The sequence below is a fragment of the Drosophila melanogaster genome, chromosome 2R, assembly GCF_000001215.4.
Source record: "Drosophila melanogaster chromosome 2R".
In the NCBI taxonomy this organism is placed as follows: domain Eukaryota; kingdom Metazoa; phylum Arthropoda; class Insecta; order Diptera; family Drosophilidae; genus Drosophila; species Drosophila melanogaster.
The window spans coordinates 16,344,195-16,359,716 of NT_033778.4; the positions used below are offsets into that span (position 1 = coordinate 16,344,195).

A 15,522-nucleotide genomic window follows, 5' to 3' on the forward strand; every position below is an offset into this window, starting at 1 on the left:
TGTTGTTTGTCGATTTCGCAAGTTAGTTGATCGCTGGTTAAAAAAACGGACACAGACATAAATATATTTTAAAAGTGCAAAAAGTGATTGCAAACGTTAAAATAATATAAATGTTTTGGTTTTCAGCATGTTTTAGTAACAAAAATGTATCGTCGACTGAGCAAAGTACTTCATTTGTATTGCCAATTCAAAGAAATTTAAAATTTAATTTTGCCGCCCAATCTTCAAACTGCTAAGTGTTTTGGCTTGAAAATAGCTAGCTTGAGCTCAAATTTAGTTGATTTCCAACACCGACAACATTGCGGAACTCCAAGGAGGGGTCACACTGGTTGCTTTTGGCGTGTTTCGTTTGATTTAGATTTATATTATTCGTCTTAAGTTTAAGCATGGTATTCCAGTTGCCAACAACAACCGCCGCCCCGACCGGAGGCGCAACATCGTCGTTTTCCTTCGGCCTCAGCACAGGAACACCAGCCGCAGCACCAGCTTCAGGAGCAGCAACCACGGCTCCCGCCACAAAAACCACATTCTCTTTCGGAACACCGGCACCTACTGCTGGTATCGGTGGCGGAGATGCAGACAACAGCAAGGCGCAGGCTCCACCAGCCTTTGGATTTGGCCTGGGATCCGGGACTGCTTCAGCTCCCCTCACGCTGGGCACTCAAGCCGCCGCAAATCCAGCGTCCACCACTTCTGCGACCGCGACTGGAACCTCTGCTGCTCCTCCCGCCTTCGGAGGCTTTACGGCTCAACCAGCGGCATCTGTGGTGCCAACTATAGCAACCAGTGCACCCAACACCGCAGCTACCACAACTGGATTGCTGGGCGGGTCTGGATTGGGAGCTCCCAAGACCACGGCCGCTGCGTCCACAACTCTGACTGCAGCTCCGTCGGCCATAGCCTCCACGCAGGGAGCTGCACCGGCCCCAACTTTAAGTACTGGTGGTGCTTTTGCCAATCTCACTACCGAAACCAAGACCACAGACTCATCGGCCGTTTCCACGGCATCCCAATTGTCCTACCACCAACTTGAGGAGCATATCAACAAGTGGACTCTCGAGTTCGAGGAACAGGAAAAGGTATTCACCGAACAGGCCACTCAGATCAACGCATGGGACAAACTGCTCATCAGCAACAACGGGAAGATCGTCGAGCTCAACGATGCCGTGAAAAAAGTGAAAACCGATCAGCAAGTGCTGGACCAGGAGCTGGAGTTTATAGCCACGCAGCAAAAAGAGCTTGAGGACAGCCTGGGACCGCTTGAGAAGGAATTCGTTAATCTCCCGAGGGTGGACATGGAACGCAGCCAAACCTACCTGATGGTGGAGAATCTGGACACACAACTGAAGCAGATGTCCGAGGATCTAAAGGAGATAATAGACAACTTGAACGAGGCCAACAAGGGCCAGGACACCACTGATCCCATCATACAGATCGGAAAAATCCTTAATGCCCATATGAATTCGTTGCAGTGGATCGAATCGCAGTCGACGAACATCAGCAAGAAGCTGGAAGACATTGGCAAGATTCAAGACTCCCAGAAACGCGATATTTTCCGAGCTCCTTTCTAAAGATAAGTCCCCTTAATTTGTTAACTTAAATAAAGATGGTTCCATTGTAACCACAGAAAGAGTAATGATTTTATTTAAGAATTTATTGTAAACATCATACTGCCTTCAATTAATAACCCTTGAAGTACTTAAGCCTAAAGAGCGGCACCTGTTTGCCCTTAGTGGCAAAGGCCAGGAAGCTGCTGTGCGGCGAAAAGGCCATGGAGGTCACAAAGCCAACCTTCTCGTTCTGTGCCGGGAAATTGGAGTACACAGTGGCGCTGGGGAAATGGGCCAGCTTAAAAGCATTCGGCGCCTCACTGGAGCACATCGCCAGTAGCTCAGATGAGTGATTGAACTGGAGATCCGTGATGGCAGTCCGTAGGTTCATGAAGCGCTTCTCGGGTTGTGGGGCCTTGGATGCGAAAATGCTCTCGTAGTCGTAGATGTTGACCACGCCCTCTTGACTGCCGGTGGCCAGTAGGCGTTGGTTGGGAGACAGTTGAATGGACTCTCCATGTATACAGCCGTCGTCCATGAAGATGTGCTCGATGAGGTTCTGGCGCAGGTTCAGCACGCTGACATTGGAAGTGGAACCGCAGACGAGGATCCTCTTGGAGTCACTAGACCATGTGAATCCCTTCACTTTGCCCTCCTGCTTGAAGCTGTGCAGCAGCTCATTTGTTTTGGCCGTGAGCAGGTGAATGGCTCCAAACTTGCCAGCAGTGACGATAAATTTGCCACATGGAGACACCTCAAAGCGGTGCATAAATTCCATTGCGCCCGGCAGCTTTAGCTTCGATTCCTTGGCTTCCAGCAAGTCGTAGGAGTAGTAGAATGGTTTCACAGAACCAAAGAACGCCCTTGTGCCGCATGGAGCAATTCTGGAGCACGCCAGCGGGAACTTCTTGAAGCGCATGTTGTGCAACCTTTCGTTCTTTTGCCCATCCACGGCGTAGATGGTGGCTAGGCCATTCATGCCCGCCACTAGAGCAGCAGTACTGGTTGGATGAAACTGAATGCTGGTGGCATTACCCTCGGCATATGTGGCCCTGTTCAGGTCTTTGACCCGTTTAAAATTCAGAGTCTTCTGGGGCAGATCACTGTTCCGGGCTTTACGATCGATAAAGCCAACCGTCCGCAGCAGTTCTTCGTCGGAGGATACGTCCTCGTCGTCCTCATTTTTGACCTTCTTTTCCGCCCACTTGGGTTGGTTAAGCGTGCGCTGGAATCGCGCCGTAAGATACTCCTTGTACGATTTATCCTTGCGCAGGTGGTTCAGTGGACCCGTGTGCTTTGTGGCCTTCTTGACATCGCCCACCTGCAGGTCCTCGTCATCGGAATCCGACCAGGCGGCTTTCCGCTTGTCGCCTGGCTTTGCCTGGCCGGGATTTTCCTCCTGCTCGTCTTCGTCATCGTTCGGCAACTTTTGTCCCACGGACTTGGCTAGATTGGTGAGCAGTCGCTGCCTGTCGCCGAAGAGCACCTTTTCCATGGGCACCTCCACATAGTTGAGCTCCTTGGCCTGCGAGGCCTTTGGAATATAACGTTCCCTTTTGATCTTTGCCGGTTTCTCTTGCTCCTGCTGGCCGTAGAGGGCCTTCAGACTCTGCAGCTCCTCCAAACCGTCGCTGGACTCGTCTGAACTCATCGTGTTCGCTGGAAATGCACGCAAATTCGTTTATTTACGAACTTTTCTTTGGACCGCAAAAAAATATACACGTGCAGCTGGGCGGGAAATCGACTAACGCTTTAAATCAAAAATACCACGCCACGGTGGATTTATCGATAAGTGTGACCACATCGATAGCAGATCGAAATAGATATCGGTGGGATGGGCGCCATAATTTGAAAATTATAAAAAATATTACAATTAAAAAATATATTTATTTAATTTAAAATTAAAATGTGCGAATTTGTATAATCAATTATTAAAACTTTGCACAACTTCTGTAAATGTTACCTCGCTGACCTCGGTGATTTCAATCTCACGCTTTCTTTTGCATTTATCCGGCATCTGGCAAGTTTTCAGATGACGGTGAAGGAAACCCTCATATTTGTACTTTTTCCCACAACGATCACAGATTAATTCGGGCCTTCTCTTCCCTAAGATCTTTTTCTCCTCCTCCTGGGCCTTCAGCCTTACGATACATGCGTCGCACGCGTATCGACGGGTCACTTGGCCAGGCTTAAAGCAGGCCTTGAACTCCGTGCGACAAAAGACGCAATTGAAGGTCTTGGTGATGGTGTACGCCCCTTCGTAGGATTCATCCGTGGACTCGCACGGTATCAGATGGCTCTCCAAATGGGTGCGATACTCCAGATCCGTCCCGAACTTGACATGGCAGGATGCACAGGTGCGATTCATTGATGGGCTTCCATGCAGGAGCCTGTGGCCGATCAGGGCATCCACCGAGGAGAAGATTTTCTTGCAAATGTTGCACTGATGCTGGGACACGTCCGGCACATCCTTCATCATGCGTGCCAAGCGTCTTTGGCAGGCCATCAGATGGACCTTGTAGGCACCGGCCGTGCGAATCACATTAGAGCAAAGCGGACAGTGGAAGCGTTGCGTGTTGTCCTCCAGGAAAACTTTCTCCTCTTTTATCGGCTGCAAACAGGGCGCCACGTACACCTTGGTAACAATACCATTATCCTCCTGAATCGACAGTAGAGTAGCTGGTTCCAGCTCCTCGGAAATCCAGTTGCCAGCACTTGTCATAATCCTTTGTGGGCTCTTGTGTTTCGCCAGTAAGAAGCGTACGAAGAAAGTGAGAAAGTCGCCGGTCATTGTCATTGAAAGATAGAAAGTAATACTCGATACTCGATACTCGGAAACTGTCAGGGCTGGAAAAGAAAGAAAGCGTATACGCGATAGGTATGCCTCAAAAATGTAAACTTTTTAAATTTGTCCAGGCAATGAAATTCGAATCCAACGCTTTCCTCCAAAAAAAAATTAAACGTTTTATTCGGATTACCATAAATGAGGTGGTAATATATTTAGCCATCATTTAGTTTAACCAATTAAGCAAACAATCTTCATGCATTTTTACTGTCTAAAGCAGAAGTATACATACTATATATATTCGGTTTAATTTCGTTTTTAAATGAAGTAGGTCAGCTTCACAGTTTCGAACGCAGCAAATAAATTATGTTTTATGAACCATATTAAAGGCTTCTCCATGATTTCGTCTGTGTTAGGAATTATTTTTAAAATATCATCTTAGAGACTTAAATATAAATTTAATTTAAATTAATTTCTAAGGAAGATAGCTATAGTTCAATGGCAAGCCTGGGCAGAATAAGATCTATACTCGTAAAACTGATTGTTTAGTTTGGTCTTTGAACTGTAAAATGCAGGAACATGTCTTTCGAGTGCCTCTAATCCCCGCCCAACTTCTGGCATTGTGGTAAGCTCCGGATCCCTGCTTTATGACACGCGTAATGCGAGTCAAAATATGCAATTAAACAAAAACTTCTTGACTGGAAAAATATTTGCATAACTTGGGCAAACAAATGTCGGAGCACGTCGTCCTCGTCACCAGTCGACAATGTCGAGTTGTTGTTGAACTTGTCATTACACACGCACAACCAGGAGAGCACCAGTCTCATCCACCCACTAACCACCCAACCACCCACTAATTTACCCATCCACTGGGGGTGGTGCTCTCGCCAAAGTGTGGATTAATAGCTGGGGTGGTGCTGCTGCTGCCAGAAATCAGCGCTCGTAAAATTTACGTAAAATTCATTAAGCGCAACAAAAGACGCTGACTGCGTGGAGCAAAAGGGGGCAGGGGCAGGTTGGAAGGGAAAGGGGGGGTGGCGCCTGCAATCGCTTAGAGACAAAGCCCTGCATAGTTGATAAGACGCGTCCTTCGCGGGGGGAGGACGTTGCTTGTAGGAGCAGTGGGTGTTTAGTTGGGTGCCTGGGTGGGTGACGGCTTGGCATTTGTGGTGCCCTCGAGTGTCTCCTGCCAAGTCAGGCGTCAAGCCGCACGGAGAGCAACCAATTTTTGTCATTTCAAAGGGTCCAGCATTATTGTTGCGCCATCCAGGCGGCGATACACTAGCAAATAATTTTCTATAAATATTAAACATACTTATCATTAATTTTAAGCAGCGCGAAGTTGGGTTGTTGGTATTTCCTCAAAAGATTGTGAATTATTTAAAAAGCATACACTATTCTTGAATGTATTATATGCTTTTTAAACCATTTAGGCTATTCTTTTTAGTTATTTTGAAGTAAGCTATCTGAAATATGAATATTTTTCATTTCAGAATCTGTTGATTTCAGATTAACAGAATATGGGATTCTTTTATATCTTTCTACTAATCCTTTACGCAGAAGCTTTTTTAATCGTTTGCCTTAAGTAATAATAGCTAATCAAGTTCCAAGGATTGAAGTTTGTCTAAGAATCGCTGCATTTTCTGGGAGTGTTCCCCGCCCATTTTCCGCCCACTTCCAATATCCTTGAGTTCCTGTGCAGCGAGGCGCTGCGATTCAGCGCTCCTTAAGTGGCCTGACATTGTGGCAGATCCTTTGCAGTCGCACTCCCAACTCCCCGCCATGCCAGTATCCCCCATTCCGCGCCCTGCATCTCGCATCCTGCGCTGCAACTCCTGCCGACTGACAGATTAGCGTGTTGACATTAAGTTTGTCCTTTGGCAGTGTAGGCTAACATATGGCCTTTAGTTGGCTTTAAGTATCGGGCGCATTTAGCTCCAGCTCCAGCTGCACATGCAAATGCTGATAGAGCCACGCATTACAGCATGTTGCGGTCGCTCCTTGTGGGCGTGGCGCCTGGCCACCTGCCCCTGTGCTCCATCGCTCCACCTATGTGCTATCTTTCGAATCACGGATGATGGCTCCTGTGGCATGTAATGAGTTTTCCATTGCCCCGCACACGGTGCATCAGGTTACCCGTACCTACATCACCGCTGATTTGTGCGGTTGATAATTGGGCGCGCGGTAATGTTGGTAATTAACGTCTTTCTGTCCACCGATATCGGCATATTGACGGCCATTGTCAAGGGCGCGTTTTATTTGCAGGACAAAATCCTGTCCAACGCAACGTTCGTCGTTCAAACGGAATTAAGCCAAAGGGAAAATCTGGCGACAAAAAGCGTAAAACTTTGTTGGCGATACATTAGCGAACAATGCATATTGACATTGTATTGACAGTGCGCGACATGGCAATAGCACTTAAACACCATGCCATTTCGAATCGCTTTAATTGGTTAAATAAATGTATGACTGTCGTGTGCTATAGAACTTTTTTGACATTTCTATATCAATGAAGCTGGAAATCTTTATCTTTAAATTATTTTAAAAAGCCAGGAATAAATAATCAGCCTTATAAATTATTCTAAGCGTTTGACTTTAAAAGGTAGTATCTCTTCTAATAAAATCTCCTATGTAGGATAAGTTTTAGTAACTTTTTCAACGCAAACTCGCGTCTGGTTGAAATGGAAATTTCGGTGAAAAACTATTGAAAGCTAGCCGAAAATGGTCAGGAAAATAAAAGGCTTGTGGCCAACGCTTTCATGTCGACCATAAAAATAGCAGACGCATAAAAAATTAATAAGCGATGGTCAGTCGACGAGGACGACGCATTGCCGTTGTTCTTGTCCCTGGCTTCAAAAAAAAAAAACCCCTTGTATCCTGCAAACGCCCCTCAATCCTTGCCCCCTTTACTCCCCCGCCACCCCTTCACTATATTGTCCAGTGTGGCAGACATCATTAATGCATAATTCAAGCGTTTGGCAGTTTTGTGCTCGATGCTTTCAATATTCAATTTGAATGCCGCCCAAAGCGATTCGAAGCGGTTTTGTGTCTGCAGCATTGTTGTCCTTTTGGCGTTGTTGTTGTTGTTGTTGTTTTTATCTGCCCCATTTTGTTTTCGTCTTCGCTTTCATGCTCGCTTATTTACTTGACCGCCCCCCCATTTTCCACGCCCGCTTTTCCGCTTTTCCATCAGCGTATACTACCTGCTGCATTATTCAGACGCCTCGACTCGGAATCGAACAAAATGCATGGTAAACAATTTCCATTGCAAAGGGGGCGGGGTTCGAAGGGGGGCGGAGACAATGGCCGCTTAGTCTCGTCATCTTGCTGTTGTTTTTCCGAACGGCTTTTCCCCACTTTCCCGCCCCCACCAATCGTAGGTCTTACAGCAACTGGCAAGCAATTGGAATTGGAATTTATTTAGCTCAAAAACAAAGGAAAATAATAAGTGCCTTACAATTCACTAATTGCCACCTTTATTTTGTAATTTCAAGTAGTATTCATAAAAATACAAAGCATATTGGGAAAGAAATATATTGAAAATACAAATATAATTTTTTCAAGTGGTATTATTTATGAATGTGCCATATTTATTCAATTTTTATATATAAAGCATTGAACTTCATTTGAACTTGTTCAAGGACTAAAAACCAGGAAAACCACATTCACGCCTTGAGTGCTATTTACTTGGCCGCTGCTGTGTGTCCTGCATGCGTTAGTTGTTTATTAAATATAAATGATTGTCACTTGCGGCATGTTGCCGCCGTGTCCCTTTTGAAGTAAAGCGAAATGTTGATGGCGATGATTGCTCGAATTTCATTTGCCAGGGAAACATGGCTGCAGGACATCGGAGTCCTTATTGCGATTCCTTGCTTGAACTGCAATTGCTGGCGATTTTAACCCACCCCCACCACACACACACACACAAACACACACACGCACACATGCGATCCCATGTGAGGCACTTTTCTTTTAGGCGGGCGCCGCTTTGACAAGTCATGCAATTGATATGGATACTGGCCATTTGCTCGTCATAAATGTGAATTGTCACGACGGCATCCCGTCATCGGAGTGGAGTTCCACAACTCCGCAGATCCACCGCTGTGCAATCATCGTCAATCGTCCGATATTGACCACAAAATGCCATTAAAAAATAATTACGCATTTTAATTGGCATTTAGTTGGAGCAAAAAATTAAGTGCGTTCAACATAAAATGTGATTACACCCGTTGCACATAGAACAGAAAAAAAGAGAAGGAAAAACCAATCGAGGGGATCAGCGAGGTGAGCAATTAACTTTCAATCGGATTGATATTGTCTGATGTTATGGAGTGCTTCAAAATCCTAAGAGATATCAAAGGGTTATGTATATACCACTGAAAATTAATTATTCATTTTAGGCCAACTTTGTAATTTAACAAAAAACACAAGAAAATCATAGTTAACAGATGTATTAGTGAACTTAGGAAGATTTTTCATATCATGATTAAAACTTCTAGTTTGCATAAAATGCTACAATATTACTGAAAAGTTAATGTTTAATGGAGATTAAAACCGAAGTGGTTTCATTTGCTAAACGTCAAGGTTTTTCATCTCGTTTTTGCTTAAAAAGGGTATTCTGCAAACATTTTTTTCTTCGCTGATTACATTAACGCTTTTTTCCGAGGCTGGATGAAAATAATTTGAGCCTGCATGTGTCACCTGATGCATATCGAAGTACCTGATTGCAGTTGGCACTTAAAAATCAATTAACAGCGGCTGCGGCACAAATAATTCCAAATGGCCGAGCTTCCAAATGGACAGCTTTTCAATTGCGTTAGTGCAAAAAGACTGGTAATCGTACATTTATACCGGAAAAACTTTGCATACCTTGTATCATCATATATACATACATATATATTTATGCGGCCACCTCAAATGGTGTGGCAACATGGCAACGTGGCAGGATCCGCCAGGATATTCCAACCTTTCCAACAATTGCGTGCTCAAACCACCGAACCACAAATACTCCAGCACTCCACCACTCCGCCCGGAGAACAACACTAATTGCGGTATTAAAATAAACTACAATTGCAAATGGCGCATTTTATTTGAGGGGTGGAAGAGGATAGGAGGCGAAGGTCCTTGCTGGCCACAGTCGGTGGTTATTATTTGCTGCAGTGGCTGCATTTGCATTGTTGCCATTTCCGCTGGCTGGCTGGCGCATTTTTCTATGTAATTGTGGTTCCGTAATGTGTGACAATTAAATCCAGTTCGTGGAAATCTTTTGGGCAAAAAGCAACCGAACGTGTGCCGCAAAGATTCCAGCGAAGATGGCCAACAGAAAAAATCAGCGCCACCATGAAAAGTGACTCTCTGCTCGTAGGCCTTTCGTATGCCATAATCATATTTAAGGGTTTCCTGGAACATTCGTGCGACTGCAACCTCAATTGCAATTGCAATTGCTGTTGAACAGTTGGTTAGCTGTGGACTCGTCCGCCACTTTTCCGCCATCTGCCAACGTCCAATGTCCAATGTCCAACGTCCATTGCTACCATCGTTTCTCTGTTTGGTTGAAAACCACAAATTAAGCAGAGAAATCCTTGCCGTGCATGCGAACGATGGCGCCCGGGGAAAATTCCAATAAAATCAGTAAAATGTCCTATAGACTGCGCACTACCCACTAAAAATAGAAATGAACACACACTCAACTTTCAGTTAAGATCTATTTAGACCCAGTTTCTTAACAAGGTTTGGTAAAGCCAGGGCATATAGCTCATGAGATCCAAATATGAGCTGTAGCCATCACAATTGCCCGTCACGGAGTTGGTTACTCCAAACTGAACATATATGGTTTTATGTCCGTATTTCACAAGTGACCCCAATGGACCGCCTGAATCTCCAAAGCAGGCGTACTGCACGGGATTCCAGCAACATATGGAAAGACTCGGAACACCGCAATACTCATTTCTAACACGGCGCAGGGACATTTCCTGCAGTGTAGTTGGCATCTTGTAATAGTGGGCCATCTGACCCCAGCCAGTTAAAGTAAAATTCTGTATGCTGTTTGCAAGGGACTGCAAGCCGGAATTTAAAAGAATGCAAATTGGTCGTATATAAGCTGTAAATTAAGTATAGATTGAGTATAGATATGGGTTAATATGTATAGAAATGCACTGAGTTACCATCGTAGACGACTTGGCGATCCAGTTTGAGCACAGCAATATCATGGTTTCGAAAATCTATATAGTTTTTATGACGATATATTGAAACAACTCTGTAGCTTCTAGTCTGTCCATCCGTTGTCCTCGACGAATCGTATTCACCCAATCTAACAAATCTGCAATAAAACAATAAAAGTAAACAGAAAGTCAGGGCAAGAATGTTAAGAACTTGCAAGTTGTCGTTGATTTTCGTACAATGGGCAGCGGTTAGAACAAAGCCTGAAATAAATAAAAACGTTATAAACTATAATACTTAATTAGTTGCAGTTGCAAGTACGAACGGTAGGCAATCAGTGAGCCGCCACATGCGAATCTGTTATCTCGTATCAAGTAAGCCATCCATGGAGTCCTTCGAGCATTCTGACCACCAATTACTCTTATTCGAAACAATGCAATGCATTTTGAATCCAATAGCTGCGAATATCCATAAGATCCCAGGGTTAGGATTACTAAAAAAGTCAGCAGAACGATTGCAGGCGTCATCTCAATTGAAACAGCGGAGCAAAACTGAATTCCCTTTGTAAGATTTATTACAACGAAAAGTCAGAAGCTCAAAAAGTGCAGTAAAAGCGATTATGCAGAAAAATTTACATACAGAAGAACAGAAATATCACGATTTTCTAAGAACTTTTATTTACAAACAGTACGTTGATAAGGGAGGCCTTGTTTTTAAATTGAAACAAAAGTTGATTAAAGTGAATAATATATTTAATTAAAGTACAGTAAATATGAGCTCTATTGCTTTCTAATAATAACCCAATGAGTAACAAAATGTTATCAGATGATTGATAAGTTTTCTATTTACTTTTTAAATTTCAGCATTTATAAAAAGGGCATGCCCTACAGCTTATAAATGCATGGGTATTAAAAAAATACAAACGCAGGCGAGCGCCCACAAACATGCAACATCCCGACCGCAATGTATTACGAGGGGCGTGGCAGGTCTGGGCAGCCAGATAAATGCCCGTTGCTGCTGCTGCTGCTGTTGCTTTTGCTGTTGTTGCTGTTGTTCCTGCCATTGTCGTTGCCATGTTGCCACGTTGCATGCAAACAAGTGCAGCAAATACACACACACGTACATGCAGCGGCAACACAAAGACACGGACGCTGACACGCTGGTGCCCGCACGTCAGCGCTCGTGCGTTTATTTGCCGTTTCCGCTTCCGTCTGTCGTCGTGGCCGTCATCGCCGCTGCTTCAGAATCCTCTACTGGCCCCCAAAGAGCACCCCGCCCCATTCCATTGCGGTCAATTGCAGAGCTCAGATTGCGCGTTAATAAGTTGCTGTTGTACTGCTGTTGCAACTGCTGCTCCTGCTGCTGTTGTCACTGCCGCAAGGACTTTGCATGTAATGCACTTGGAAGTATCACGGTTTCCGTAATTTCCATAGGTCCCATTCAGCCATTTCCAGAATGGCAGCATAGTCAACTAGTCAACGCAGCCCCTATCGCCATCTGCAACATGTTGCTGCTACAGAGTGGCAACTGCAACAGCAACAGCATAAGTCGATAGCATCGGCAAAGAAGCAACACAAAGTTGTTGTCCCCGTTCGCCGGGCAACAGAGTCTCGTGTCTGGTGACTCCTCTCGACTCGACTTGAAGTTTTTATGTGCCCGTCCAGAAACTAATAACCGTAATGCTTAACGTTTATTGAAAAAAGGTGGCCAGGTGGGGTGTGACACTCGAACTTGGCCAGAACCATGCTTCACTGCGCATACCATATAGTATATATATGCCACCGGCAGCAGTCGAACAGTTCATAAATATTTCCAACAGCTCCACGGATGCAACTTTTTGGCGTCGCATTTAATGAAGCAGCCACTAGCTTGACCAATTCCCTGTCCTTATGGCCAAGGAAATCAAGAGTTTTCCCAAGCAAAAGTTTACCTCCGACAGTCTGGCACTTTTCCTTTCGCCGCTGGAGAATAGAGGTTTCTAAGTTGTCTACAAAGAAAAATACGCGCGTGGTGTTTATAAATAGGATTAAGCTTAAAAAGACTTGAAGTAAATAGAATTTGTAGTTATATTGTTACATTTTGAAAAAAAAAATTTTATGTGAAAATTTCAAAATTTGTTTTCTATCTTTTAATATCCTTATCCAAATGTTTCTTCGATAATTTTCCGCGCAGTGCAGTGAAGAGATGTTTGTGGTCATCTACAAATGCCGGCCATATATTATGCATGGGCTAAAAAGAAAAATGATCAACAAATTATTGACATCGGAGCTGCCCCGAAACTCCTCCAGTCCCTCCCACAATTTTCCCACTCCCCGCAACCGAAGGGGAAGTTGCGTTTTCCGGGGCAAAACTTTGGCAAAGTGAAAAACTTGCTGTCAGCATTAGATAAGCGCCACAAGTTAATAGACTTGTAAAACACACACACTTCTCTTCAGTGTTGACCCCTCGAAAAAAAAAAAAAACGTTGGTTACAGCGGCGGGGTGGCATTCATACCGAAAGAGGAATTTTATTTATTTGTTTGTCGTTGGCATGTGGCGCGTGTTCCGTTCGGTTTTGGTTCCACCCCCCGACCCAGTAAATAAAAAATAGTGATATAAATAAAAATGTTATATACGCCCACTCCGGCGAATGGGGGGCGGGGCAGTCGGCAGTCGACTGGCGGCTTATCAGCCAACTAACAATTTAGGTTGTCAACTCGAAGGGCAGCCGGAGATGTCTATCGTGGGTGGTGTGGTGCAAAACTTTCCTGTTTAACTAGACTCTTGCTTAATTTGAGCGTCTGCGGCTTGCCCCGTAGTCCCTAGCCCCTTTTGTTTGATCTCTGACCGGGTCAAAGTTTAGCTCATCAACAAATGATCCATGGTTGTTGCTGGCTGCGGGATGAGCGGAGTGATTGACAGCCCACTTCCGTTTCCTTCGGCGGCGGGCGAATGCGAGTGTGTATGCGCCTGCTTATCAACTGTAGTAACTTTCCAAGTCGATTTCAATTAATCAATTGTCAAAATACTTGACAGCTGAATTTATAACTTATTTGGGTGGCAGCAGTCCCAAAGTGGAAGCGAAGCAGGAGACAGCAGGATGTTGCTGCGGCTGCTGCTTGTGTGTTGCACAGTGTAAGCTGCAAACACTAGAGCTGACAAAGCAAAGGCAACACAGGTCCAAATCGCCATGACAAGTGTAAAAATGCAATCACAGAGGCGTGGCATCTTCATGGAGTCGCTATATGCGTGGTTCGTGGCAGCGAACGAATGTTGCCACCGATGTTGCTGCCCCAGCTAACGTTGACATTGCCATGTCATCACTCTCGCTCAGACAGTCAGTCAAGTTGGAGGCACTTCGCCGGGCGCCCCTATCCGCATTCTGGCTCACCCCGGGGGCTTATGCTCCTGTTATTTACAATAGCGCATTTTTACACATATTTTTTCAAAGTCAACAACATGATTTTCGCAGTCTACGCTGCGCGACGTGTGCATAAAACCCAAACACAGCAGCAGAGCAACAGGGAAACAACATTTACATTTTAAGTAGTTTTTAAATCGCTGCAGACAAACGTCAGCGTGTTGACAATTTATCATGCTCCTGCTCCTGCTCCTTCGAAGTTGGAAGTGGGGGGCGCTGGGTGGTCAGTGGGTGGTTGCTGGTTGTGTGGTGCTGGGACGTGATACATCCGGCGCCACCCGTCGCGCTAAGGCCAGTGAAATTTTTGATTGATTGCTGTCAGATGGCGGAGTGTTTAAGCACAGACTGCAACTGTATTTGCCAGCCGGAAGTAAAGTAAACTCGGAAAACTACACCAACTGCTCTTTGCGAATTTTCCTTTTAATTAATTTAAGGCCGAATGCAACTTATTGATTTATGTGCGTGCCTGCAAATGAGGCTGAAAGGCGCCAGCGGCGGCTGTGTCCACTTAAGGGAAGAATACTCAATTAGCTGCGAATGCGGATGACGATGATGATAAGCGTGCAGCTACACTGAGCGAAAAAGAAGATGCTCATTATAGGCAATTGAATATCAGTAGCTTGTGTTCTTGAAGAGAATGGATTGCATTTGGGAGCTTCTTATAACCTCTCCTCTGCTTAAGTATTGTTAAAATATTACTTGGAATTAATCGTGCTGTTAGGTTTATTAACTTTTTTATCGGTGCACTGGCTCCATGACTCCTCACTGGCGGCACCTCGTTAAGTTGATCACATTCCCGAGGGGTCAAGGGGTAGCGACAAGTGTCAGGACTTCCATCCATGCCCATCCTCTTTGGCTGCACTTTCACATATGCAAAATTAATTACTTGGTTGATGATCGCTTCTCGTACACGGCGAAAAGTTCAAGTTGCTGCATTTTTATGCCGGACGAAAATTCAATTGAAACTTTGCAGACGACAGAGAATGCGATTGCGACAAGGCTAATTTCCGTACTCCTTCGAATTCTCGTACTTGAAGAAGTTTCCACACAGATGCCGATGCCAAAAACTTGCATTAAAGTGGATCGGTCGAAGAAATTTATGAAGTATCCGTCCCGCGGCTGATTGTCCACTATCCCATTTTCCACCATCCCAATTTGATTGTACACGAATCGAAGAATTTTTACTTTATTTGAACTCGCCGCCACCCCCGGCTTTCCATTCCATCTATCCATCCAGTCGATGGTCATGGCCATGGCCACTTGAAGCGCATTTTCTGCGCCATTTCCATTCCGACTTCTGGCCTTCGGCACTTGGCATCCCCTTGCTTTTGCTGTTCCTTTGCTGCTTTCACTGCTTTTGCTGGTTTGATAAATTGTCTGGAAATTACAAATGGACACAGGGGCCAATAGCTTTTAGGCAAAGTTCGCCACGCTGCTCTTGTTTTGGTTTCGTTTTCGGTCAGGGGCATTTATGGTAATTTAAAATAAATGTGTGGCCCTGGAAGGAGTGCTGAGGATTCGCAGGCGCTTCCTGTCTATTTACGCTGATTTATGGCCGAGCATTGTTGACTCTTAATGGCAAATGTCGACAAATTTGCTTTAATGGTCAATATAACAGAGGCTGCTGC

At 44.9% G+C, this 15,522-nt stretch overlaps 4 protein-coding genes and 2 long non-coding RNA genes across 7 annotated transcripts; 2 read left to right on the top strand and 4 right to left on the bottom strand.

The window, feature by feature from the left end:
- Window positions 1–182: 182 nt before the first annotated feature.
- Nup62 (Nucleoporin 62kD) lies at window positions 183–1,634 on the top strand. 2 transcript variants are annotated; one of them, NM_137276.2, is made up of 1 exon: window positions 183–1,634. In NM_137276.2, the coding sequence occupies exon 1, from the start codon at window positions 387–389 to the stop codon at window positions 1,569–1,571; it is 1,185 nt and encodes a 394-aa protein (NP_611120.1). In that variant the 5' UTR covers window positions 183–386; the 3' UTR covers window positions 1,572–1,634. The 2 variants fall into 2 exon arrangements, with proteins under 2 accessions (NP_611120.1, NP_001286489.1); NM_001299560.1 differs by having other exon boundaries at window positions 290–1,634.
- A 9-nt stretch (window positions 1,635–1,643) lies between these two features.
- wcd (wicked) lies at window positions 1,644–3,306 on the bottom strand. The gene has a single exon (NM_137277.4). It carries the CDS (start codon window positions 3,199–3,201, stop codon window positions 1,681–1,683), a length of 1,521 nt encoding a protein of 506 aa, NP_611121.1. The 5' UTR covers window positions 3,202–3,306; the 3' UTR covers window positions 1,644–1,680.
- Window positions 3,307–3,419: 113 nt separating this feature from the next.
- On the bottom strand, window positions 3,420–4,333 carry CG15710 (uncharacterized protein). Its single transcript, NM_137278.2, has one exon. The coding sequence runs from the start codon at window positions 4,270–4,272 to the stop codon at window positions 3,475–3,477; it is 798 nt and encodes a 265-aa protein (NP_611122.1). The 5' UTR covers window positions 4,273–4,333; the 3' UTR covers window positions 3,420–3,474.
- Window positions 4,334–10,029: 5,696 nt separating this feature from the next.
- Window positions 10,030–11,021, bottom strand: CG30098 (uncharacterized protein; the record flags this gene model as incomplete). Its single annotated transcript, NM_166171.2, has 4 exons — window positions 10,030–10,435; window positions 10,500–10,654; window positions 10,712–10,757; window positions 10,820–11,021. The coding sequence occupies 4 exons, from the start codon at window positions 11,019–11,021 to the stop codon at window positions 10,044–10,046; spliced, it is 795 nt and encodes a 264-aa protein (NP_725573.2). The 3' UTR covers window positions 10,030–10,043.
- A 2,521-nt stretch (window positions 11,022–13,542) lies between these two features.
- Window positions 13,543–14,287, top strand: lncRNA:CR43416 (long non-coding RNA:CR43416). Its single transcript, NR_048125.1, has one exon. It is a non-coding gene; the product is annotated as a long non-coding RNA:CR43416 (long non-coding RNA).
- Window positions 14,288–14,601: 314 nt separating this feature from the next.
- Window positions 14,602–15,301, bottom strand: lncRNA:CR45322 (long non-coding RNA:CR45322). Its single transcript, NR_124573.1, has one exon. It is a non-coding gene; the product is annotated as a long non-coding RNA:CR45322 (long non-coding RNA).
- Between the last annotated feature and the right edge of the window lie 221 nt (window positions 15,302–15,522).

Coding starts and splice junctions, on each gene's coding strand:
- Nup62 (NM_137276.2), top strand. CDS start 387: ATGGTATTCCAGTTGCCAACAACAACCGCCGCCCCGACCGGAGGCGCA.
- wcd (NM_137277.4), bottom strand. CDS start 3,201: ATGAGTTCAGACGAGTCCAGCGACGGTTTGGAGGAGCTGCAGAGTCTG.
- CG15710 (NM_137278.2), bottom strand. CDS start 4,272: ATGACAAGTGCTGGCAACTGGATTTCCGAGGAGCTGGAACCAGCTACT.